Raw genomic sequence first — 25,187 nt, 5'->3', positions numbered from 1 at the left:
AATGATCAGCTACTGAAAAACAGTGAACTCTTGCCACTTGCAACAACCTGGATGAACCCAGAGGGGATTATGCTAAATGAAGTAAGTCAGAAAAAAAAAAAAACTGTATGCTTTCATTTAGATAGATTATACAGAGAAACCGAAGAAACAAACAAAAGAAAACAAAAATCAACTATTTGACTACATGACCAAATTTGAAGTTACCAGAAAGGAAGCAGGGTATTCAATCAGCTAAAAGGGATTGGTGTATCGTGAAGGATAAAATTTAGTGGCGAGCTTAATGTAGTATAAGCAGATGTTAATTTCTAATGATGCACATCTGAAACCTAGAGCACTACAGTGCAATCTTCCTCCAGTGTGGGGCAGGGAGAACACCAAGGTCTGGGTGGTTGTGCACTCAGTAGAATGTACACGTTCCCTCGCGGCAAAGAACCTAATGGGGTTGAACTGTTGTGTGGAAGACTGGGAGATGTTGTGTATGTACAGATTATTGTGTTTTGCTGTCAACTGTAAACCATTAATCCGTCAATAAAGAAATAAAAAAAAACATATATAAGGAGGAGCGAGGCGGTAACACAGTGGCTTAAGTGCAGGTGGTACAAAGCTCAAGGACCAGCATAAAGATCCCAGTGCGAGCCCCTGGCTCCCCACCTGTAGGGTAGTCGTTTCACAAGCAGTGAAGCAGGTCTGCAGGTGTCTTTTTTTCCTCCTCTCTGTCTTCCCCTCCTCTCTCCATTTCTCTCTGTCCTATTCAATAACAACATCAACAACAATAACTACAACAATAAAACAAAAAGGTCAACAAAAGGGAATAAATAAATAAATAAATAAATATTTTAAAATGTGCATGTTCCCATAAGAGAAGGTCTAGATTCAAGCACCCAGTCCCCATCAACCAGGGGGAGGCCTCACAAGCAATGGAGCAGCACTGCAGATTCTCTCTCTCTCTCTCTCTCTCTCTCTCTCTCTCTCTCTCTCTCTCACCACCTACTCTCCCCCTACATTTAAGAAAGAGGGGAAACAAATGAGGTTGCCAGGAAAGGTGGAGATACACAGGTATCAAGCCCTAGGAATAAACCTGGAGAAAATAAAATAAAACACACACACACACACACACAGAGCCAAAATTTGTGTCCTCTGAACGTCCTGAACATTTTCTCTTTATATTAGTCTAAATGAAAAGGGCTTTCTTTAACCAGGTATACATATATAAGTATTTGTGGAACAATTACTTTGTGGGAAAAAAATCAAACAATTTTTCAATTTTTTTAAGGTTTGGAAACTTATAAACAGTAATACACTTAGGATAAGATATAACATGTAAATTATTTTGTGTGATGAGGACAAGGAGAATTCTAAAACAAAAGAAAGTTGGGTTTCACCTATCCTGGGGAAATATGGACATGCACCCTGGTGGCAAGAATAATCCTATAAATCAACATTCCCTCATTAAAGAGATACTGAAGTGGAAATAAAAGAAAACCCTGACATCAACAGAAAGAAAATATGGCAGAGTAGAGTATTCATAAAATAAGAGAAAGAGAGTCAAGCCTGTCTCTGATGGCTAGAGAATGAACTCAATATAAGCAAATCAGAGAACAATACCTGACTTCTGTCAGGCCTCCAGCCTGGTGCCAGCTTGGGTTATCTCACAGTTTCAGATGAGCTCATGCTGCATTCCCATGCATGACAACATCTCTGAGAAGCTGGCTTTAGGTTGTTGCTGCTACAGAAAGCAGCATTGTACAAATATCAAATATGAGCATGAAAAAGGGTGTAAGAGCTGATCAAACTCCTAGGTTGGAAGGTCCTGCAGGGCTGGACAGGCATTCACATTTCCTTAGTCAGTAGCGACAGGAGACTAAGAATAAAATAAAAGATTTCTGTAATGGCTACTTTGTTGCTAAGACACCATTCAAATACTTATTTAGTCATCTGATCTACCTGGGGGAGCAAACAGAACAAAGAGGTACTTCTTTGAGCAAAGTGGATGAACATGAGGAGATTTTTTTCAATAATTAATACTTCAATAAAAAATTTAATAAATAGGGGGCTCACATAGTACTAAGCACAAGGATCCCCGCAAAGATCCCAGTTCAAGTCCCTGATTCCCCACCTGCATGCAGCAGGGACACTTCACAGCAGTAAAGCAGGTCGGCAGGTATCTGTCTTTCTCCCTCTCTCCCTCCCCCTTCCCTCTCAATTTCTCTCAGTCTCTATCCAATAAGAATGGGGGAAAAGTGTCCACCAGGAGCATTGTATTCATAGTACTGGCACCAAGCCCTAGCGAAAACACTAGAGGCAAATAATAATAATAATAATAAAATAAATAAAAAGTAGAGTGTCTAAAAAAAATGGCTGAAGCATGAAGGGGACCATGAATCTACAAGGTCAAGGAGCCAGTGTTCATTTCAAAAGGTACCTTGATTTCAAAGATAGCAGGAAGCACACCTTCAAATAAGAGCATGATGTAGGGAGGTTGTGGGGATGTGGTGGAGCTTGACCTGAGAGGTGAGTCCCTCCTGGTAAGTCTCTCTCTCTATGGAGGGGTTGAGTAAAAGGGGGAGACACATGAACCTCAAAAAGTTGGTGGCCATTTAAGTCTTCCCTGCCCCACAAAAACATCTTCCCACCTGCATCTTCCCACCTCCGGGAGCCTGGCATTCCTTAAAACATTAAGCCAGTTCCCCCCGCTCCACCCTGTAATTCCCTGATACTATGGCCCATCCTTTTATTATCCACATATAAATCTTCTGCTTTGTCTTACAAATGACTAAAGGGTATTGCTAATACTACCAGTTAAACCCCTAGCAACAGATGCTGGGGAGGTCCATACCATTCCGGGCCCCCCTTTACCTTTCTCCACCTCTTTCCTAACCATGTATGGTATTGTCCAGCCACTTCGTTTCTGTCTTGTCTCTTCCAGCCCGACCAGGAGGCTGACGCTGGCCATTGCGGTTTGCGCCACATGGCTTAACCAGGTATGCTACTGCCTAACTCTGGGGCGCTCAACTGAATAAAGATTTGTATTGCTTTGCCACCACTAGCTTGGTTCCTGGGTCATCTCTCTCTCTCTCACGATGCTAGCCCAACACATACCATAATCATGATCACTCCCAATGTATCTGCCACACTGTTCAAAAATGTCCAATCTTAACATGTCATTTGCAGAAGAAGCAGCTCAATGGTTATGAAAAACTCTGCTATAGGGAGCCATGTGGCACCAAGCACAAGGACCAGCATACGGATCCCAGTTCAAGCCCCTGGCTCCCCACCTACAGGGGAGTTGCTTCACAAGCGGTGAAGTAGGTCTGCAGGTGTCTATCTTTCTCTACCTCTCTCTGTCTTCCCCTCCTCTCTCCATTTCTCTCTGTCCTATCCAACAACAACAACATCAACAACAATAATAACTACAACAATAAAACAATAAGAGCAACAACAGGGAATAAATAAATAAATATTTTTTAAAAAACCTCTGCTACCATCCACAGTAGAATGAGGGATACTCCCACCCAGCCCCCACCCTCCAAAAAAGATAAATCTAACCCTGCACACCAGGGAGTGTGACATTATGTAGAACTAAGTCTTTGTAGATGAGATTAAGTTAAGGATCAAGAGATGAGAAGATCATCATGGATTAACTGAGTAGCCCTAAATCCAATGACAAGTGTCCTTATTAGAGAAAGGAAAGAAAACAGAGAAGATCCTTTAAGCACAGAAGAAACTGGAGGGACAGGGTGACAAGGAGTAACCAACAGAAGCTGGAAGAAACAAGAAAGGACTCATTCATCCCTTAGAACCTTTGGAGGAAGGAAGGTTCTACCAACACTTTGATTTTGGACTTTGGATCCCTGGAACTGTGAAAGGATAAATTTCCATGGCTGAAAATCACTTAAGTTGATGACTTTAATAGCCTGTTAAAAGGAATACTCTCTCCTTAGGTCTCAGGCACCAAATAAACAAATCTGTTAGAAATCACCTAAAAATCCAAACCACAAGGGCATAAGATAGCTCAACTGGTAGGTAGGGTGTGCCCCTTGCTGGGATGGAGGGGGCTGCTCATGCCCCAGAACCACATATGAACGGACCAACATTGGTATCTCCCTCTCTACCTGTCATTGTAATTTTTAAAGAATGAAAAAATTAGCCTAGGGTGGCATAAATCATGGGTGCACAAGGCCTCAGTGTTAGAACAAAGAATCCAAACTGTTTACAAATCCAAAGCCCCAAACTATCTTCTATTCAGTATACAACAAGGAGCTGACTCCCTCCACCCATTTTATCACATGGTTTACATTTTTTAAGAGAATTCATTTAACTAAAAAATACTTATAATTATTAGCAGATAAAAAGATCAGCATTTTAAATGACAGCTCATCTAAGATAACAACTGACAAGGCTAGAAAAAAATATAAAATGCCTTTTACAACAATCATCCTAATATTAGGTTGAACTTTGTCTCCAAGGTAATAAAGAGTTGTGGAAACCAAAATTATCACATGAAGCTATAGGATTTGAAAGAGCACATTTTGGAAATAAAGTCTAACCATAAACAAATCAATGAAAAAATAATTTGAAAAACAAAACAAACAAACAAACAAAAAAACCCTTCCTTTCTTCAAATAGATAAGGGAAAAATGGCAGAGAACCAAAAGTTACAGAAAAATCACAAGGTACAAGCATCCAGCATAGCTCTGAGATAAAGCAGTGTTTGTAAGCTATGTTTAAAGGGCCAGTGAAATACATAATGAGTTTTGGGGGTCAAGTGGTAGTGCAGAGGATTAAGCACTTGTGGCTCAAAGCCCAAGGACTGGCATAAGGATCCCAGTTCGAGTCCCCAGCTCCCCACCTGTGGGGGCGGAGGCTTGTGAAGCAGGCCTGCGTGTGTCTTTCTTTCCTCCCTCTGTCTCCCCTCCTCTTGATTTCTCTCTGTCCTTCCTATCCAACAACAACATCAATGGCAACAATAATGACAATAACAAGGGCAACAAAATGGGGGAAAAGGCCTCCAGGATCAGTGAATTCGTAGTGCAGGCACCAAGCCCTAGCAATAACCCTGTAGGCAAAAAAAAAAAAAAAAAAAAAAAAAAAATGTTCATGCCTGATGCTCTAAGTCCCAGGTTCAGTCCCTGGCACTACCATACTCCAGAGCCAAGCAGTTCTCTGGTAAAATCAAAATGTAAAAGCAAATGATTATGAGTTTCCTCAATTTCAGATGGATTCTATATTTTATTATATTTTCTATGGAAAATATAATAAAAGTAAATTACTGGGGAGAATAAAATGAAAGACCCAAGGGGGGGAGGAAGAAAAAGGGGGGAAAAAAGCAGGTTTAAATATTTCCCCCTTTTTCCCCTAGATTGTTATTATATGTGCAGATATAAAATTACATTGCAATAAATACAATTAGGACAAATAATACAAAAGGAGATAAAAGAGAAGACCTACCTATACTACATATTGTTCACCGAACATACTCTCAGTCTACCTAGAGAACAGCAATTATGCTCATAATACTTTTTCTTTTTGAAATTGTAATGGAACATTTATGAAAAGAATGGTATTCTTCATGTTAAATGCCTATATGCACATACTGAACAAACTATGTATATCAGTAAAGTTTTAAATTTGACAAATGAGCTTGCTTCCTGCTTGCTAGTTCATTAGTACTAACCTGAGTTGGATGGACAACAATGGAACTTGGCAAAATGTTACCTCAAGTTCTTCTCTTTTCTTTTTTCTTTTTCTTTTTTTTTTTTAACCAGAGCACTGCTCACCTCTGGTTTATGGCGTTGTGGGGGATTGAACCTGGGACTTGAGAGCCTCAGGCATTAAAGTCTCTTTGCATAACCATTATGCTATACCCCCACCCTCTTCTCTTTTCTTTTAGCAATAGTCACAGCAGAGAAGCCAGTCTCACAAAATGTATGTTCATTGGAATGAAAAGAGACTTTAAAGCAATTTTAGCATGCTTAGAATTTCATTTTAACTTTTAAGATAAAGCCAGAGATGTTGTATTTTCAAAATTCATCTTCAATTCTTCCTCATCAGTCATCACTGCCAGCAATTTATTCTGGACAGTCAGAGCTGCATTTAAATCATCTACTGATGAAATCAAAGGTTTCCAGATGGTATTGCCTTTTGAGCTACACCAGCTAATCTTAAAATAAGAGTTGTGAGGCAGTCCCACTTCTCTACAGCTGACACGCCTGCTCTCCAGTTCTGAATGTCAGGCCGCATAGGTCTGCCCACCAAGCTCTCACTGGGCATCCCTCAGACACATGTTGATACTCCCAAGCAAGCATCAATGGGAAGAAACATCTAATAAAAAGAAGCACAAGGATCCTTATGTACTGAAAGTAAGGCAAGAAAACACTTCATTTTACTGAAAATTTCTTCTGCACCATGGATACACACACACACACACACACACACGTCAGAAAAGCCATGATGCATTTTACATAGAAAAACAGGAAAAAATACCTCATGATATACATATTCATTCTAATATGATACTGGGATCTTATACACAGATACACCATTACTTAGAGGTCTTCTCAGACCAATTTTCTCCTTCTTCTATGAGCAAAAGAGAGATGGGAAGGAAAGGGGGGGGAGAGGGAGAGTGATATCACAGCACAGAGTCAACCCTTTCACCACCTCTCTGTGTACTGTCCATGGTACTCCAATGTGGTGCTGGGGTTCAAACCCTAAACTTGGTAAGTCTCACACCCTACCAGATGATCTTTATCCCAGCCCCAATATTTTTTTATTCAATGTTCATACTTTTTTCTGCCTCCAGTTTTATGGCTGTGGTTCAGTGTCAGCACTAAGGATCCAACTGCTTCACGTGGTCACTTTTTTTTTCCCTATTCAATTTGATAGGACAGATAGAAATTCAAAGGGAAGGAGAAGACACAGAGGGAGAGAGAAGGTAGACACCTGCAGACCTGCTTCACTGCTTGTGAAGTGACACCCCACCCCTGCAGGAGGGGAGCAAGGCCTCAAACCTGGGTCTTTGAGCCTAGTACTATGTGTGCTTAACTAGGTGTAGCATTATGCATGCCTACTAATACATTTTTAACGACAGACTTTTACTTCAGCTTTAGAATCATATATATTAAATAGTTCCACTGTATTTGGAATGACCGTATTGTGTTACTAAGCTTTTTTCTCAAGGCACGAGGAATTTGTCCATCAAAGACATCCATGCTCTGCACTGAGATTGTGAAAATGCATACACATGTCAATTAAAGCTACTGTTATGATATTTTCCTTCTTTGCTTAGGATATCTACTACAAAGTACATTAAAACTAGTAGGATAAGAGCCAGGCAGTGAGGCACCCAGTAGAATAGACATATCATAACCATGCACAAGCACCTAGGTTCAACCCCATGACATCCACCTGCAGGACAGAAGCTTTACCAGTGATGAAGCAGTGCTTCAGGTGCCGCTCTCCCTATCTCCTGCCTCTCTCTCAACTTCTACTGGAAGGAAGGAAGGAAGGAAGGAAGGAAGGAAGGAAGGAAGGAAGGAAAGGAGGGAGGGAAGAGAAGATGAGGGGAGGGGAGGGGAGGGGATGTGAGGGGAAGGGAGGAGAGGGTAAAGAAAAACAAACAGGGAAAATATGCCACTGAAATTCATGGATTCATTCTGCATGCACCGAACCCCACTGACACCCCTTGTGGCAGCTCAAGAAAAGTAGTAAGATAATGCATTTATAAAGAAAATTCATATGCAAAAGCATCACACTTGTGCCTCCAGTCACAAATTTTCAAGAGTTCTTTATTCTCAAAAAATTCTACTCAAAAATTATGAATGGAAGCAAACTGACTTTACATTTGCAAAACATAAACAGTCACAACAGCTCATATAACCTGAAAGTTGGAATAACACAACTGTTCATACTGTACTTTAAGGAAAACTGGAAATTCTCAGTATTGACTAATTCCATATGCACACGCATTTCCTTTCTATGTAAACTTTACATTTTTTTTCATTCATGACTTTCAGGCAGCTCTACTTACAGAATGTTCATGTATGATCACCACAATTTAGTACACTGTGTCTATTTCATTTTTTTTTTCATTTCCATTTCGAGCAACTTTCTTACAGAGAGAGAGAGAGTGAGAGAGAGTTTTGTTGAGGATAAAGCACTATAGGCCTCAAAATAAAAGGAAAGCGACATTATTCAATAAAGACAAAGGAAAGTGTGCTGAAGCAATTAGGATGAGTAGACTCAGGTGGGCATTTATACCAGGCTAGTTTCATAAAAAATAAAAATCAGACAATTTCACACAGGCAGGGCAGGGGGGATCCAGATGGAAGAAGGGCCTCTGCCAGCAGCCTTTGCCAAGACCAGAGGAAGACTTCAGAAGTTGTTAAATTTAAATTCCATTAGTAGCCCATTACCCTCAGGGAGTTGGATTAGGGGGTGGTGAGCATTTTAGGTTTAAGTTTAGTTGCAGGCACACTGTTTGAAGTTTCTTCTCCAAAAAAGCATTTTTCTTGTAATTAAAAATAGCATTTTTCCTCCAAGAAATGTTTGGAAATGTCAAATCCAAGAGTGAAACGCAGAGGATTCATCTCAACACACATTCAGGGTGCTCCAGAGTATATAAAGCATCATATATCAGGCTTCCTAACTTAAAATGATAAGGACAAAAGGTTCCTTCTAATTATTACTCTTACATCTTCAAATGCAAACCTCATTATTCTAAATCTCTGCAGGAGTGGAAGGGAACAGAGGAAACTAGCAATTTGATTTTTTTCTTTTTTCTTTTTTTTTTTCTTTCTTTTCTTTTTCTTTTTAAATATTGCTAGGGCTTTAGCACTCTCAGTAGATTTTTTCAGATAAACAGACAGACAGCAAGCAGAAAAGATACCATAGCACCAAAACTTTGTCCAGTTTGTGGGGACCAGGCTCAAACGTGAGTTGCATGTGTGAGTTGCAAAACAGGTGCACTCTAAAGTGAAAGACTCTATGAGGGGGAGGATTCAGGTCCTGGAAGACAGAGGAGGACCCAGGGGGATTTGAATTGTTACCTGAAAAACTGAGAAATGTGACATATGCACAAACTATTGTATTTTATTTTATAGTTGAATGTAAACCATTAATTCCCCAATAAAGAAATTTAAAAAGACAAAACAGGTTCACTGTCCAGGTGAGCTGTTTCGCCAACCCCAAACTAGGATTCTTAAGTAAAGCCTGGGTTTCAGAACCAGTTACTTTAGGATAGTATCGTCTCATCCACAGACAGTTGTATTTTGAGTTAAAGAAAGATACTCAGCTTAAAAGGATTTTTTTTCTTCCAGACTATATAGCTACTTACTTACTTAGGAGTTCCAGGGTGGGGATTCTATGTTTGGTTTGAGTTACCCAAGTGATCAGATTGCTGTCTTCTACATCTCTAGCTTCTGCTTGTTCACCCCACCTCATTATGCTCTCAGAGCCCCTTTGGTAAAACTAGAACAGAGGGACAGATTTACCCCCCTCCTCATAATTCTCTAAGGAGCTGGTTCCCAAATGCTGTGCTCTGACAGCCCTGGCCATGAATTTCCAATTCTCCCTCCCCCACCCCTATCTTTTCATTCATTAGGGTTGGTGGTACCTAGTAGAGAAGAACTGGACAGTGGGGAACAACTGTGTTTCTTCTCTCTATTCGAGAGGGCACCATAGGCATTCAGCAGTCCAGTGATGCTAGGGCCTCTGCCATGCTAGGAACCCTCCCTTCTCCCCCCAACCCCCATACACACAAAATCTCTATAGGCTTTTTCAATATCCTTCCTAACATACACTCTGTGAAATATTTATCTGCTATTATTTGCACTTAGAAAAGCATTTCGTTTTACATATAAACACAAAACCTATGTTTGCCCAGTTGTAACAAACACTAAATTTTCTAAGAATACTACTGGACATGGGAAAAACATTTCTCTGTTTGAAGTGCTATCTTATGTTATCTCTCATTTAGGAAAACTGTGTCACCCATGGCAGTGACAGGGACAGTCTGGACCACCCAGGAGGCACAGCTGGATCAGCTGTGTTTACATTCTGGCTAATATTCCTGATTGGGGCAATATCTTCTGCTCAAGTGTTTACACATTAAAATGCACAATATAGGGCTGGGAGATAGCTCACCCACAGTAGAGTGCTCACGCTGCAGGGCATGGCCTGACTGAGCAGCACATGGAAGAACCATGAATGGTGGAGCAGTGCTGTGGTGTCTCTCTTCACTCTGTGGCTTTCTTTCTCTAAAAAAAAGTTTTTTAAAAGAATAAAAACTTGGACCAGCTAGGGAAGGCCGTTTACCAGTATTGCACACAGATAGGCTACGGGTCTATTCCCCAGTGTCTTATAAAAGCTAATTAAATCAATTACAGATTATTTTACTATAAACCATAGCCTTCTAATTTCCCGTTTATTTCACAATTAGGTGATACTAATTTGAAAATAAATTTTGCATGTATATAGGCTATATTTCTGGGTTGAAAAAGAAGCACAGACTAACTAGTGCAAAAAGAAAAGTTTGTTGAGGCTAAGAGGCTTGAGAATGGCACCTCTACATCAAGAAATCACTAAAAAGAAAAAGACTTTACATGTTCATTATACATTAAATTTCTCTGATTAATTTTTCTGTAAATGGGCAAGCCGGTAAAAGAGACAGAAATAAAAGACATGTATAAAAATAAAGATCAGCTTTTTAAAAACGCCAGTATACTTGTATCAGTTTGCTTGAGAAAGCTATTTTTTTCTGACTTAGGAGAGAGAAGAGAAGGGACAACATTCAAGAGAGGCAGAGATTATCCAATTAGATACTGTACATCTATATTAGCTTTTAAGTATGTTGGAGTCAGGTGTGAATGTCTTGTTGCTTTCAGGGTTAGTTCCTCTTGGGTGAATCCTTAAACACCCCACTTTTATTTTACTACTTCAATTCTCTCTATATCCCACTTTCCATTCTTATAACATTTAAATTATGTTTATATAGCTCCTAAAGATATAGACAATCCATTTGGAAGAGGGAGGGTGAGATCAAGTATAAATAAACAATATCAGAAGCCTGGTGGTAGCACACCTGGTTGAGCACACGTGACAGTATGTGAGGACCTGGATTCGAGCCCCCAGTTCCCACTGGCAGGCGGAAAGCTTCACAAGTGGTAAAGCAGGGCTCCAGGTGTCTTTCTGTCTCTCTCCCTCTCTATTTCCCCCCTCCTCTCAATTTCTGGCTGTCTCTATCAAATAAATAAAGATAATAAAAAGAAAATAAACCAGAGAGTCTAAAAAGAAATAAACAATAACTGCTTTTCAAAACATAAGACACTACCATTTTAACTATTACTCTTAAAACTGTAACCCTGGGTAATAACCAATTCCCCCTGAGTTGGGCACAATGCGATAAGACACAAAACTCCCCTGTTCTTTTGCACAGATTTCTAAGCAATCAGTTTCATTTCTGTATGATTAAATATGCTTACCTATGTCATTACCAGTAATGCCTTTTCTGAAACTACCATGTCAAACTTAATCAATATGGTTTAAGAGTCACTGGAGTGGCCAGGAATGTGACTCAGTGGTAAAGCATGGGAATTACAACTATAAGGTCCCAGGCAGGAGACCCAGGCCCATCATAGGTCAAAGCCACCTCACTCTCATTAGGTCAATAAATTCCAAATAAATAAATGGCATAAAATTCATGGGAGAAAAGCCTGATATTTGTATCTGCCCACAAATTCAAATGAATGTAGGATGCCAACCAGATTGCAGTTTCCGACATTACCCAAGACTCTGATGTGGGTGCACATTAACAATGTAAATACTAGAATGATGGCCACGCGAGTCAATATAGCACACAGAAAGCACTGCCACATTTACATTTCTTTCTCACTATCAATAGAATGCAGATCTCCCTCTTGCCAACTTCAGATGTATATTCAGAGGATAAATGGAAAATACAGGCTAGCTCTTTAGAATAAGTGCTTATAAACATTAGGTATTTTTGAAGTAGTATTCTGTACAAGGCTATAAATATTGTTCAAATGAGGAGCTCTCAACGTGGGACATGTCTTTGGTTCTAAAGTTGCAGAAACACCCACACCTTCTATGGTTCTGACAGCTGGATGGGAAACACTGTTGCTGTAGGAAGCTGGGTTCCCCATCTCATAGCCAAATATAAGCTGCTTCTAAAGGAACAGTCATACTTTCGCACCAAGCTTAAAAGAGTAAACAGATCATTCAAAACTGATGTGATCCTCTGAGCAGAGCCTGGCAGATCTATGTGTGCCGGATCTTCAAGAGGAATTATAAGTCATAACGATGACATATTATTTGAGCTGTCCTGTCCCTCTTTGCTCAACCTCTCGGTAGAGAGAAAGACTGACAGGATAGATGCACTGCCTCTTTCCGGGTGCATACCCTCTGTGTTGGAGAGAACGTGACTGGAGACGAGCTGGTTTTCTTACAAGTTAATACATGGGAAACAAGCAAAGCATGTGTGTCAAATGTCTCTGCTGCTATATCTGCTCAAGGACCACAAACTCAACAGACCCAAAATGGAACTCACCAGAAGGCCTTACTCCAAATTCTCCTTCTCAAGCATAATGAAAATGCATGATAGTGGTACTCTTTTCAACAGAAAGGAGGGTACCATCTTGATCCTTCCTCCTTGCTGCTCATCTGCAGGATCCCAGCATGTGCTAGCTTACCTCAGGTCTCTCCACCACTTTGTCTCTCCCCTACTTCTAGCCTGCGTCCTGGGAATATTCTTACTTCTGATTTGTTCTATCCTATTTGCCGACCATGATGCACATTTTAATTTCATCCCATGCTACTAGAATAAAACATTTTCCACAGGGTGGGGGTAGGTTGTGCAAAGAGACTCTCATGCCTGAGACTCCAAAATCCCAGGTTCAATTCCCCACACCACCATAAATCAGAGCTAATTTAATAAACTAAGAAAATTAAAAAAAAAAAAAACATCTCTCACTGCTCCATGATGATGCCTCTAGAATAACAAGCAAATTGGTGGACCCTAGGAGTAGGGTAACCAAGTGTTTCAATTTGTCTGGGGGAAGAGCAGCTTACATCTGCTAGCCTGCTGTACTTCTTAACAGTGTCCCTTTCATGGGTCTAAATATTTCATTCTAGAGGATAAATGATATGGTCACCAACCAACACAGTCCCTCCTGGTGTGTCTCAGTCTTCAGACTCAAGCTCTTTCTTACCTTGAACCACCACACAAGTACAGTCATTTCCTTCCAGCTCTTTTCTTTCTCAATATTCCACAAACTCAATGAAGAACCTGCACCTAATCTAAAGTCCTGGTTGTGTACAGATAGTAAATATTTCTGAATAAATTCCCTGAAGAGAGCATCAGCAGCATGGGAGCTCCATCATGAATGTATTGTACTGGATATTAAACTAGAAATCTTTCTATAAGTTAAAAAGAAAAGTTATTCACCAAGAGATTAGGCATAACACACTAATTTCTACAACAAACTAGCTTCTGGGTGAATATGTGAAAGGTGATTTATTAGCTTTTACTAGTAACTTAATAGTGACTTATAAGATTATAAAATTGCAGGGATGTAATTCCACATCACACCCCACCCTACATAAAAGTTCTGTGTCTCTGTGACCCAGCACAGTGGATAAAGCATCGGACTCTCAAGTATGAGGTGCTAAATTCAATCCCCGGTAGCACATGTACCAGAGCAATGTCTGGTTCTTTCTCTCTCTCCTCCTATCTTTCTCATTAATAAATAAATAAAGTCTTAAAAAAAAAAAAAAAAAGGTCTGTATCTCACAGCTGGGGCCCTAATCGGGGAGTCCTGAGATTCCCAAACAGGCATGATAGGCCTAGAACTCGAAGAAATCCCTCTCTCTACTGTTACTGGTCATTTCTAGCAGGAACAACAAAATAGATCCTGTTGTGGGCCCCCATAGGACATGCCCTCAACTTGGATCAACGATGGTAGAGAATGTCCCATCCTCTGAACAGAGGATGGACAACATACTCTATGCTACACCTGAGGAAGATGGGTCGATATTGGGGCAGCATGGAATGTTCCTACTCATAACCACAGAATTTGAGCTCAGATCTACAGGGATGCAGAGGTCACATAGGCTCCTAAGCTGAATATGGGCCCCAGATCACATTAAAGCAATGGGGTTTATAGTCAACAATATATATATATATATCCCTTTCCCATATTAGGGAGCTACTCTCTTCCCTGATTCAGCTTCTTTCTGGTCCTTTTCCCGGCTATGACATCATCTCCCCAAACAATAACTTGGATCCACATGCTTATCAGATTTTAGGCTCAGAGGAAAAAAGAAAAAGAAGAAAGAAAGAAAAAAAAAACTAGTATAGCCATAGGCCCTTTGGAATATAACTAAAATATGCCTCTAGCTATCTACAAAACAGAGACACCCTCCTCCTCTTTCATCTGCACTATTCCAGCCTTTAGGTCCATGATTGGTCAACAATTTGTTTGGCTTTGTATGTTACCTCTCGTGTCTTTTTTTAAAAAAATTTATATTAATTTTCCTTTTCGTTGACCTTGTTTTTTTATTGTTGTAGTTGTTGTTATTGATGTTGTCATTGTTAGATAGGGCAGAGAAAAATGGAGAGAGGAGGGGAAGACAGTGAGGCGGAGAGAAAGATAGACACCTGCAGACCTGCTTCACCACCTGTGAAGTGATTCCCCTGCAGATGGGGAGCCAGGAGCTTGAACCGGGATCCTTAATCTGGTCCTTGTGCGACTCCCCAACTCTCTTTTCAACCACCAGGTTCCAGATGCCAGCATGATACCAACCAGACTTCCCTGGACAGACAACCCCACCAATATGTCCTGGAGATCCGCTTCCCCAGAACCCTTCCCCACTAGGGAAAGAGAGAGACAGGCTGGGAATATGGATTGACCTGTCAATACCCATGTTCAGTGGGGAAGCAATTACAGAAGCCAGACCTTCAACCTTCTGCATCCCACTATGACCTTGGGTTAACTCCCAGAGGGTTAAAAAATAGGAAAGCTATCATGGGAGGGGATGGGATACAGAGTTCTGGTGGTGGGAATTGTGTGGAGTTGTACCTCTCTTATCCTATGATTTAATCAATGTTTCCTTTTTGTAAAAAAAAAATTTTTTTTAAAGTTCTGTGTCTCTTCACTCCCCTGCCCACCAACTGATAACCACTGTAGTTCTCATTAACTCTCAGAGGCAGTTTACAGTTTGGTTACCCTCTTTTTTTTTTTAGCACGTTTATGTTTCAATTTTCTGTTTTACACGAGCAAACCAGTAGCTGTCTTTCATTTCTGAACTGTAATTCTAGTACTCATAAAGACACTTTTGTTACTCCCCAACAGAAATTTCTATTACGATTTGTGCTCAATTTCTTTGATCAAAAAAACATCTATAGGAGTCTCATTTATTTCCTGGTATTTCATACAAGGAGAAAAGAAAACTATATGAATCAGTAACCAAACGAGGCATTCAGTGATTGGTGAAATAAAATACATATGGCTGCTTCCTCAGAAGAAAGGAGCTATATAGCTCTATATGATTATGTTATGCCTTAAAAATTCATACTGGAAACCGATTTTCTTCTTGAAATTAATAGCAGTGGTTGGACTAAGTGAAATGTAAACAACCAAAGCAATTTAATTTGCAGAAAAAATAATAATAACTACATTGGGAGGATACAGAACCTTGTGAACGTGTGGTGGCTTAGATGCAGCTAATGTAAGAAAAATATAACTGAGATCTGATAACATTGCAAAGACAATGTTAAATCACTAACAAAAAAATCAATAACAACAATAACCAAATTGACTGTTAAGATGCTGTGAAGCAATGGCGATTATCAGAAGGAGTGGAGGGGAGTGACCCTGCAGCTTTGGGAGCAGGTGTGGTAAGCCAGCGTGAAACCCTACTCCTAAAACCTTACACTTGTTCTAAATAAAATTTTAATCTATGTTTTAATTAATGTATTTATAAAATGGAAACACTGAAAATTAAATCAATTTTTAATTGTTCTTTTCAGAACCATTTCCAAATAAAGTAAGCTTCCAATCCCCCTACCAACCCACCCGGTTTCTTGAGCACCGTGAGAATACAGTCGCATAGCCACACAGGGTGATGAGCTCAGCCAACTCATGGGCTCAAACAACCCATTCCCATGTTGACAAGTTCCATCATTAAAGAATTAGTGGTGGGGGGAGGGTGTACAAATGGGGAGTCAAAATTTAATAAAATACGTTCCTTGAACAAAATGGCAGGCGTCTGACCCCAGACCTCTCAGCTGTTCATCAACTGTCGAGTAAGAATTTAAAAAAAAAAGGCTATTAAATCTTTGCGCACCAAAGTGCTCCTCTCATCTCTCCTTCTGAAATGGGAGAACATCAATTATCTAAAGAAGGCAACTATGCATATGGTTTCTGTACTGAAGTAGCTTCATATTTATGTGATTAGTGTTTCAAGATTCATGTATCTGCTTGTTTATTTATAAAAGAGAACACAAACCACAGCATACCGGTATATGTGGCATAGAGGTCTCATGCCTGCACACTCCAGCACAGCCACTTCCCTGAATACTATTACTGGTGTTTTTAATCCCAACAATTAATGTTCTCCCCATAAAGGCAGCAAGTAGGGTTATAAACATGCAGCCACAACTCCGGGCAGTGACAATACAATTAGAAAGGAGGGTGACTCCCAGATCCAACAAAAAGGTCCCCTTCAAGCCCAGGATGGGGTTCCCCCTTACAGACCTAGGCAAAAAGAAACAAAGGCACAGACGACAGATGGCTGGAGTTGAAAGGGGATTTGTTGGAAAGAAACTACCATGAAGCTGGTAAGCAAACAATGCAAAACGGAAGCACTGCAATAATACACGGTGGCTCCTAAGGGCCTCCATTCAACAGGGAACAAATCAGCAACATTGCCAGGCTGGTCCCATGGCAGCCTCCACCAGACAATCAGTCTATTGCAGGGAGAGGCAAAGAGCCAAGCATGTTTCTGAGCAATGTGGTAAGAAAGGCTTATGTCTCCTACCCCAAACCCACTCCCAGCCCAGGGTCTGATCCCTTACCTGCAAAGCGAGTGGAGGGTTTCTCCCCACAAAGAAGCAAGAACAGCCTGATGATGGCTCCTCGCAGATGGAGAGCCTGGGTAAGTCCCAGAAAGGGCACAAAAAGGCAATAATTAGGATGTCACACCAGCACACACGCACACTCCTACCTCCTATCAAAAACATCAGTTGACAACCTCGTGACTATTAAGCCCTAATTGCTACTTCCAGATCAGAAACACGTGCACTGAAAAAGTACCATTTCTGTCCTGTAAAGCCAATGCACTTTAAACCCACGCTTTAAAACTATTCCCTACAGGTCAGGAGCATTGCAATTATCTCCAGATAGGCCTTTCCTACCTCTAGAGGGAAAAAAAAGGAAGGAAGGGAGGAAGGGGAAGGAAGAATGAGGGGTAGGGTTGGTTCTACACAATGAATGTTGTCTTTCTGGAGACCCAAAAGAGTACAATTGAGTTTATTACTGACAATAACTACTAACAGTTACTGAGTACAAATTGTGTATCAGAAACTATGTTTCAGGTTTTACATTTTATTAAGGTTTCAGCCCCCAGAGCAAGCCTATGTGCCACTATGATCCTATCTAGACATAAGACACAGACAAATCAGGAGGTGGGGTAGGCAGCACAGAAAAACCCACACAGAGAAGCCCCATTTAAGTCTGGTAGTGAGGGCTGGGAGATAGCATAATAGTTACACAAATGACTTTCATGTCTGAGGCTCTAAGGTCCCATGTTCACTCCCCAGTCCCACCATAAGCCAGAGCTGAACAGCTCTCTGGTAAATAAGTTAAAAAAAATCTTTATTTTTTTATTTTTTTTTAAAGATTTTATCTATTGGAAAGATAGGAGGACAGAGAAAAAGAACCAGACATCACTGTAGTACATGTGCTGACGGGGATTGAATTCGGGACCTCATGCATGAGCGCCCAATGCTTTATCCACTACGCCACCTCCCAGATCACTATTATTTATTTTTTTAACTTTATTTATTTAACTTGATAGAACAGAGAGAAACTGAGAGGAAAAGGGGGTGAAGGAGAGACAGAGAGGCACCTACAGCACTGCTTGGCCACTTGTGAAGATGAGAAACAGAGACTTGAACCTTGTACATGGTAACACCTGCACTTAACCAGGTACACTATTGCCCAGCCCCTTTTAAATAAAGTTTAAAAAAAGAATAATAAAGTCTGGCAGTCTTCACCCAAACCTGCATCTACATCCACTGGTCTGTGCCTAATTTCAATACTTCAGCTTTCAGAAAATCAGCTGAAAAGTCTATGCGTGTGTGCAAAGAACAATAAATTGTTGGAAAAAACCATCATAGTCGATGAACAAAACCAAGATGTTTGGGATTAATTCCTATAGTCCATTACCATTTTTTCCACTAACAGCACACTTTTCTTTCTGTTATATATTTATGTACTTATTTATTTTAAGCAGAGCATTGTTTAACTATGACTTATTGTGATGCAGGAGGATTGAACCTGGGACACTGGAGCCTCAGGGATTAGAGTTTTTCTGCATAGTCATTATGCTATTCACCCCCACTTTCTTTTCTTTTTAAACATTTATTTTTATTATCATGATTTGACAGTGTTGTACAAAGTCAGAAGTTTCCTGAGTATAGCTTCACACTCATATACGTTTAAACTACCCTTTTTTACTTGTTTCATTTTATTGATAACAAAACTAAAAGAATTCTGATAGGTACTGTCTATAAATAATTTTAATCTAAAATCGTAGATATGGAATTACTTGATCAAAGAGTTTCTGAAAGTGTGACATCTACTTAATATTTAAGTCTATGTTACTTTAATAGTCTTTCACGTTTACCCAAAACATATCACTACACTTTAAAATGTTAAGAGATCATAATTTTCTTAATTTGTTTTTTATTTCTGACAATATCTTTGACAACTTTCTAATATATTGTCAGTAAATAATAGCATTATGTATTAGTGTTATTTATTTGGTATTTTATTTCTAAACTCAGTGGGAATTATGACTGATTTACTTAAATTTCCTTGCCAATTTTATTTCATAGCCCCATTATGTGTGTGTGTGTGTGTGTGTGTGTGTGTGTGTGTGTGTGTGTGTGTGTGTGTATTTCTGTTAACAGATGAGACTCTACTCCTTCCTCAACTCCCATCTCCTAATTCTTGTATGGTTCTGGTTTACATCCTCATTTGCTTTCTTCTACTGCCGAGCAGGAAGATGAGGCACAAAAGGTTTTCCCTACCAGATGGGTTCATTCATATGTGTAATATAGATAAATAAACCAAAGGAACTTGCATGAAAAAAAATTATCTACTTTTCTCTTAGACTTTTCAAAACCTATACTGGTTACCAGAGGGAAAGGTAGAGGAATTATAAGTACACAAATGCATAAATGTGAAATGATACTCCTAAAATCTTACAATTTTGCAAAACAGTATTACATCAATAATATCTTTTAAAAAAATAAAGGCTTTTCCTAAGAAAACTTCAAGCTGAATTTGAATCCTAGCTTTGCCACTTAATTAGCCATATAACATTCAACCGCAGGTTCCTCATCACTGGAAGCTGAGATCCTACTGCTATGGCAACCTCATAGATACTACTATTGTGATACTACTATTACTGAGATCCTACTGCTATGGCAACTTCATAGATACTACTACTATTGAGATACTACTGCTATGGCAACCTCATAGATACTACTACTATGATACTACTACTACTGAGATACTACTGCTATGGCAACCTCATAGATACTACTACTATGATACTACTACTACTGAGATACTACTGCTATGGCAACCTCATAGATACTACTACTATGATACTACTACTACTGAGATACTACTGCTATGGCAACCTCATAGACACTACTATGATACTACTACTACTGAGATAATACTACTATGGCAACCTCATAGGGCCAGTTGCTGTTGTCAATGAAAGAATATAATTGGCACCCAGTAGGGTCTTAATAAATGAACATTACTTTCACAAATTCTAAAATACTTGGGGAAAATGATCTGCTACTTATTTCTTTGGGATGTGCTTTCATAATTTTAAAATGTTATCTTGAACACTTTACCCATTTTTTTAAAATACATTTACCTTTACTGATTTTCACTTTCTAATTTATTTACCTTAAATGTCTATGTACTGTTTTTTTTTTTGGATAGTAAACATATATCTATTTCCACAATGATAGTCAAAGTATATCTTTTAAAAAAAATCCAAGATGTTGGGGCTGGGTGTTGGCACACCTGGTTGAGTGCACATGCTACAATGTGCAAGGAACCAGGTTCAAGCCCCTGGTCCCTACCTGCAGGGGTGAAGCAAGGCTGCAGGTGTCTCTCTGTCCCCCCTCCTCTCAAGTTCTGGCTATCTCTGTCAAATAAATAAAGATAATAAAAATATTTTTAAAAATTCAAGATGTCTTTAGAAAGCAGAATTACTTCATCTTTCCATATATTACAATCTCACTTTAATTTAAATCTACTGATTTGGTTTGGGGACTATAGAATAGGAATAGTCTGAAAGTCATCATTACTTTAGTTAGTATAGATATGTGGTATAAATAAGGCTCCAAGGAGCCATATCCTCAGGGGAACAAAGAAAAAAGGAAAAAAAAAACTAGTATAGCCATAGGCCCTTTGGAATATAACTAAAATATGCCTCTAGCTATCTACAAAACAGAGACACCCTCCTCCTCTTTCATCTGCACTATTCCAGCCTTTAGGTCCATGATCGGTCAACAATTTGTTTGGCTTTGTATGTTAACTCTATTGTCAACTACCAGGTTCTAGATGCTAACATGATGCCAACCAGACTTCCCTGGACAGACAACCCCACCAATGTGTCCTGGAGCCCTGCTTCCCCAGAGCCCTTCCCCACTAGGGAAAGAGAGAGACAGGCTGGGAGTATTGATCGACCTGTCAATGCCCATGTTCAGCGGGGAAGCAATTACAGGAGCCAGATCTTCTACCTTCTGCATCCCACAATGACCTTGAGTCCATATTCCCAGAGAGTTAAAGAATAGGAAAGCTATCAGGAAAGGGGATGGGATACGGAGATCTGGTGGTGGGAATTGTGTGGAGTTGTACACTTCTTAACCTATGGTTTAGTCAATGTTTCCTTTTTATAAATAAAAAATTTAAAAATAATAATAATAATAACCAAGGAGCCATATCAATTATGGAAGAAAGGAAAAATAACCTGTTTTCAAGTACTAAAAGAAGAATCTCTTACATAGCAACAATTGATATGCTAATTATAAATAATGCACCCGTTCACCAGATAGCCCAGAGACATGAAAGAAATGACTCCGTTTCATTAAACATTCTATAAAATTTAAATCTTTCACTTATTTAGACAAGCCTTCCTCCTAATTATCCCAAATTAGTACAATTCTAGCCCTAGTCATATTTATGACATTGTCTAGTGGAACATTATATACATAGCCAGTCCCATCTGACAATGGCCTAATTAGATGATCAATTTTTCTTGACTAGAGCTAGAGAAAGAGCTGATGGTTCTTGCAAAAGAAAAAAATCTTAACTTGATAATATGCTCTGAGTGAATACTTCTTAAACAAAATTAATTTTTTACTGAAGTAACACTGTTGATAGCATTAGGTAAGTTTCAGGTATGCATCATTAAAAATCAGCATCTGAAGTGAAGGAAAAACATGGATAATTTCACTCACAGGTAGAAAATAAAGAATTGAAACACACGAACTTGCAAAAAAAAAAAAAGTCAAGTTGTCTCTAACACATTCTGAGCAGCGTGTGTGTGTGTGTGTGTGTGTGCGCGCGCACGTGCGCACACGTGTGTACGGGACAGAACTTTGGTAGTGGATGCAGCCCGTGTAATCCTATAATTTTCTAAACCATTATTAAATTATTAATGGTTAAAAATTACTAATTGTTAATTAATTAAAATAAATCAGCATCCCTATAAGTTACAGCAAGTTCACCAGTGAAGAAGTGAAGGTTCAGTTCTATCCTTCACCATACAACTGATCCTTTATCAGATTTGTCCAACCCCTTCTCCTTTCTTTCTGGTAGCCATTAGCTGATCTTTTTATCTAAAAAATCATTTTTGATTTATTTAACTCATCCACTTGTTGGACCCACTTTTTTTTTGTTAAACCTATTTTAAAAATGAGTTTTGGGTTATTCTGAGAGCAAGACTCGAATGTTTGCCTGTTATCTTTCTAATTCAGATGCATCTTTTGAGCATCTAGACTACTATTATCAGAAAACTATGCAGAAGACTAAATGGAATCAATGAATCAACTTCTCATACCCCACACCTGCACTCTAATCGAGATGAATGTCTGCCTCCCCACAAATGAAACATCAAGGCTACAACACTGGGAGAGAAGGTACTTTAACTTCCTTATTATTCATGAGTCTTCTCTTTGACCAAGTGCCAAACCTAGAAGAAATCAGAACATCAAGTTTACCCACTTCTGCCCTTAGGGTTAAAGAGCACAATTCAGAACCTCAATCACACAACTTAAATGCCACCACAAATTTGTGGCTCCGGGTTTCAGCTGGACTCTTCAAGCTGCACACCAACCCATCTATGTCACTTTCCAGGTGCCAACAGAGCTATTTTGACTCTTCACCAGCAAACCCCCACCTCATGCACTTGTCCCAGAGACCAGTCAGTTTCCTCTTCAATGGACACCACTGGCCTGGACACCATGCCCCTGCCCCCTTCTGCCTTTCGAGCATGTCAATAACCACTCTCTGCTGAAAAATTTCTCCCTGCAGGTCCCACAATCTATTTTTTTCCACCCTAAACCAAAATGATCTCTCTCAAATGCAAATCCCAGCATGTCACAGCCCTGCTTAAAATTCTTCTGTGACTCATTATCTTCAGAATAAAATTACAGCTCCTCAGTTTGAAATATAAGCTCCATCTAGATCTTAGCCTCTACTCTGTTTTGCCTTCAGCTCTTCAGCTTGTGCCACAGCTCACTAGCCTCCAAAGGGAGGGCTTTGCCCGGGTGAAGCCTTCTCTCTTCAGTCTCTCTCCCTTCTACCTCCCCTGCCCCTCCCTCCTAGGCTGACTTCCCTGGAACCTTTGAGTACTAACTCAAAACTTAGTGAGTCATTTCTCAAGTCCTCACACCACCCTCCCCCCAGCATGTGGTGCCCTTTACCCCTTACTCAGCTCCATCACAAGTTCCATTAAACTAATCCGAAATTATTTTCTTTATGTCTCTAGGGAACTGTGAGATTCTTGAAAGTAAAAATTATTCTTAATTCTCTAAAACAAACACCCATGCTGAGGCACTCACATAAGCACTCCATACCAGTTTGTGGAATGGAAGAATGAGTGAACGAACCAGTGAATGAACGAATGAATGAGTGAGTGAATGAATGAATGAATGAATGAATGAATGAATGAATGAATGAATGAACTGAGGTCAATATTGAGGCTAGTGATCCAAAACTGGTGGCTACCAAACCTAACATCAGAATCACTTGAAGAGTTTTTTGTTTGTTGGTTGGTTGGTTTTGTTTTTTGTGTTGTTACTGTCACTCTGGGCTGACTTTTTCAGATACAGAGAAACAGAGCCACACACTAAACAGCACCGAAGCTTTCCCCAATGCAGTAGAATCCAGGCTTTAACCAGAGTCATGCACAAGGCAAAGTAGGTATACTATCCAGGTGAGCTATTTTGCTAGCTCCACCTTGGGGAGTTTTAAACATACAAAACTTGGGGCCTTATTCCAAACGTAGAAACCTAAATGCATGAAGAATGAAGCCAAGATGTGGGTCTACCACTCACAAAGCTCCCCGGATGATTCTGCAGAAGAAGCCAGCTCAATACTGATCCACAGATGGTGCCTCAGAACCACAATCTCCACAGAATGTTCCCGTCTCAGCTCCCTTGCTGTGAGTCTATCTAGAACGCTGTGACAGGAAAGGCTCTAAGCTGCCATGGCCAGATGTACCACGATTCCTTCCTGCACACCACATTGCCTGTTGCTTGGGACTTGTAGCTTGTCACAAATCTAACACTGTGCTTTCTGTGAGTGTATCCCAGGCCTTTACCTATATTTTTTAAAGCAACCTGAAGGGAGGGGCACTGCCTCAAAGCATACTCAAACAAGAGCAGCATTTGCATACTGGTTGTCTTGAACCATATTTCAGTATATCTTTCATTTGGGGGAAAGAATAAGAAAATAAAATTCGGGTGACAGGGACGACAGCACAATGGTTGTGCAAATGACTTTCCTGCCTGGGGCTTCAAGGTCCCAGGTGCAGTCCCCTGCATCACCACAAACCAGAGCTGAGCAGTGCTCTGGTCTCTCTCTGTACCTTTCTCTCTTTCATTAAAATAAAATAAAATAAAATTTTATTAAAAAAGAAAAGAAAATTCAAATAAAAACACAAGAAACTCAGAACCCTTTTGTAGCAGCATTTATTTTTTATTATTTTTCTAATTTTATTTATTTTATTTCTTTGAGAGACATGCAGAGAGACAGACACAGAGAGAGAAACACCAGAGCACTGCTCATCTCTGGTCTATGGTGGTGTGGGGGATCGAACCTGGGATTTAGGAGCTTCAGGCAAGAGAGCCTGTTTGCATAACCATCATGCTGTCTCCCCAGCCCTGTAGCAGCATTTCAGTGCTTACCTTCCACAGGGGCTGCTAGCAAGGGCACTGGGTCCTGCTCCTTAAAAAAAAAAAAACAAAAAAAAAACACCCACCCTACTAGGGAAAGAGAGAGGCAGACTGGGAGTATGGACCGACCAGTCAATGCCCATGTTCAGCGGGGAAGCAATTACAGAAGCCAGACCTTCTACCTTCTGCAACCCTCAATGACCCTGGGTCCATGCTCCCAGAGGGCTAGAGAATGGGAAAGCTATCAGGGGAGGGGGGTATATGGAGATTGGGTGGTGGGAATTGTGTGGAGTTGTACCCCTCCTACCCTATGGTTTTGTTAATTAATCCTTTCTTAAAAAAAAAAAAAAAAAAACACTACCCAAAACTCCATCCTTCTTGGGGGATGGGGGGAAATCAACACATACAGAGTACTCTGCTTTCACTGCTGTTCCCCAGAGTAGAAAGATCATGTAGA

The 25,187-nt window shown here is 39.9% G+C and overlaps 1 protein-coding gene across 5 annotated transcripts in view; it reads right to left on the bottom strand.

Annotated features, from left to right (window-relative positions):
- The window catches only part of STOX2 (storkhead box 2), a 287,635-nt gene that overhangs the window by 98,104 nt on the left and 164,344 nt on the right, over nt 1-25,187 (bottom strand). Inside the window, exon 2 of one of the 5 annotated variants that reach the window (XM_060184767.1) lies at nt 17,093-17,168. The exons of 3 other annotated variants lie outside the window; for them this stretch is intronic. Coding sequence is in view for 1 of the 2 variants with exons in the window: in XM_060184760.1 (XP_060040743.1) it covers nt 10,144-10,204 (61 nt within the window). In the remaining variant the exon portion in view is untranslated. Of the gene's footprint in view, nt 1-10,143; nt 10,352-17,092; nt 17,169-25,187 lie in introns of those variants that run through there. One more of the 5 variants, XM_060184760.1, reaches the window with a different exon arrangement.

Source organism: Erinaceus europaeus, chromosome 2 (genome assembly GCF_950295315.1).
Source record: "Erinaceus europaeus chromosome 2, mEriEur2.1, whole genome shotgun sequence".
Taxonomy (NCBI): Eukaryota; Metazoa; Chordata; class Mammalia; order Eulipotyphla; family Erinaceidae; genus Erinaceus; species Erinaceus europaeus.
Note: the sequence above shows the minus strand (reverse complement) of the source record. Positions and strands in the feature narration are given on the sequence as shown.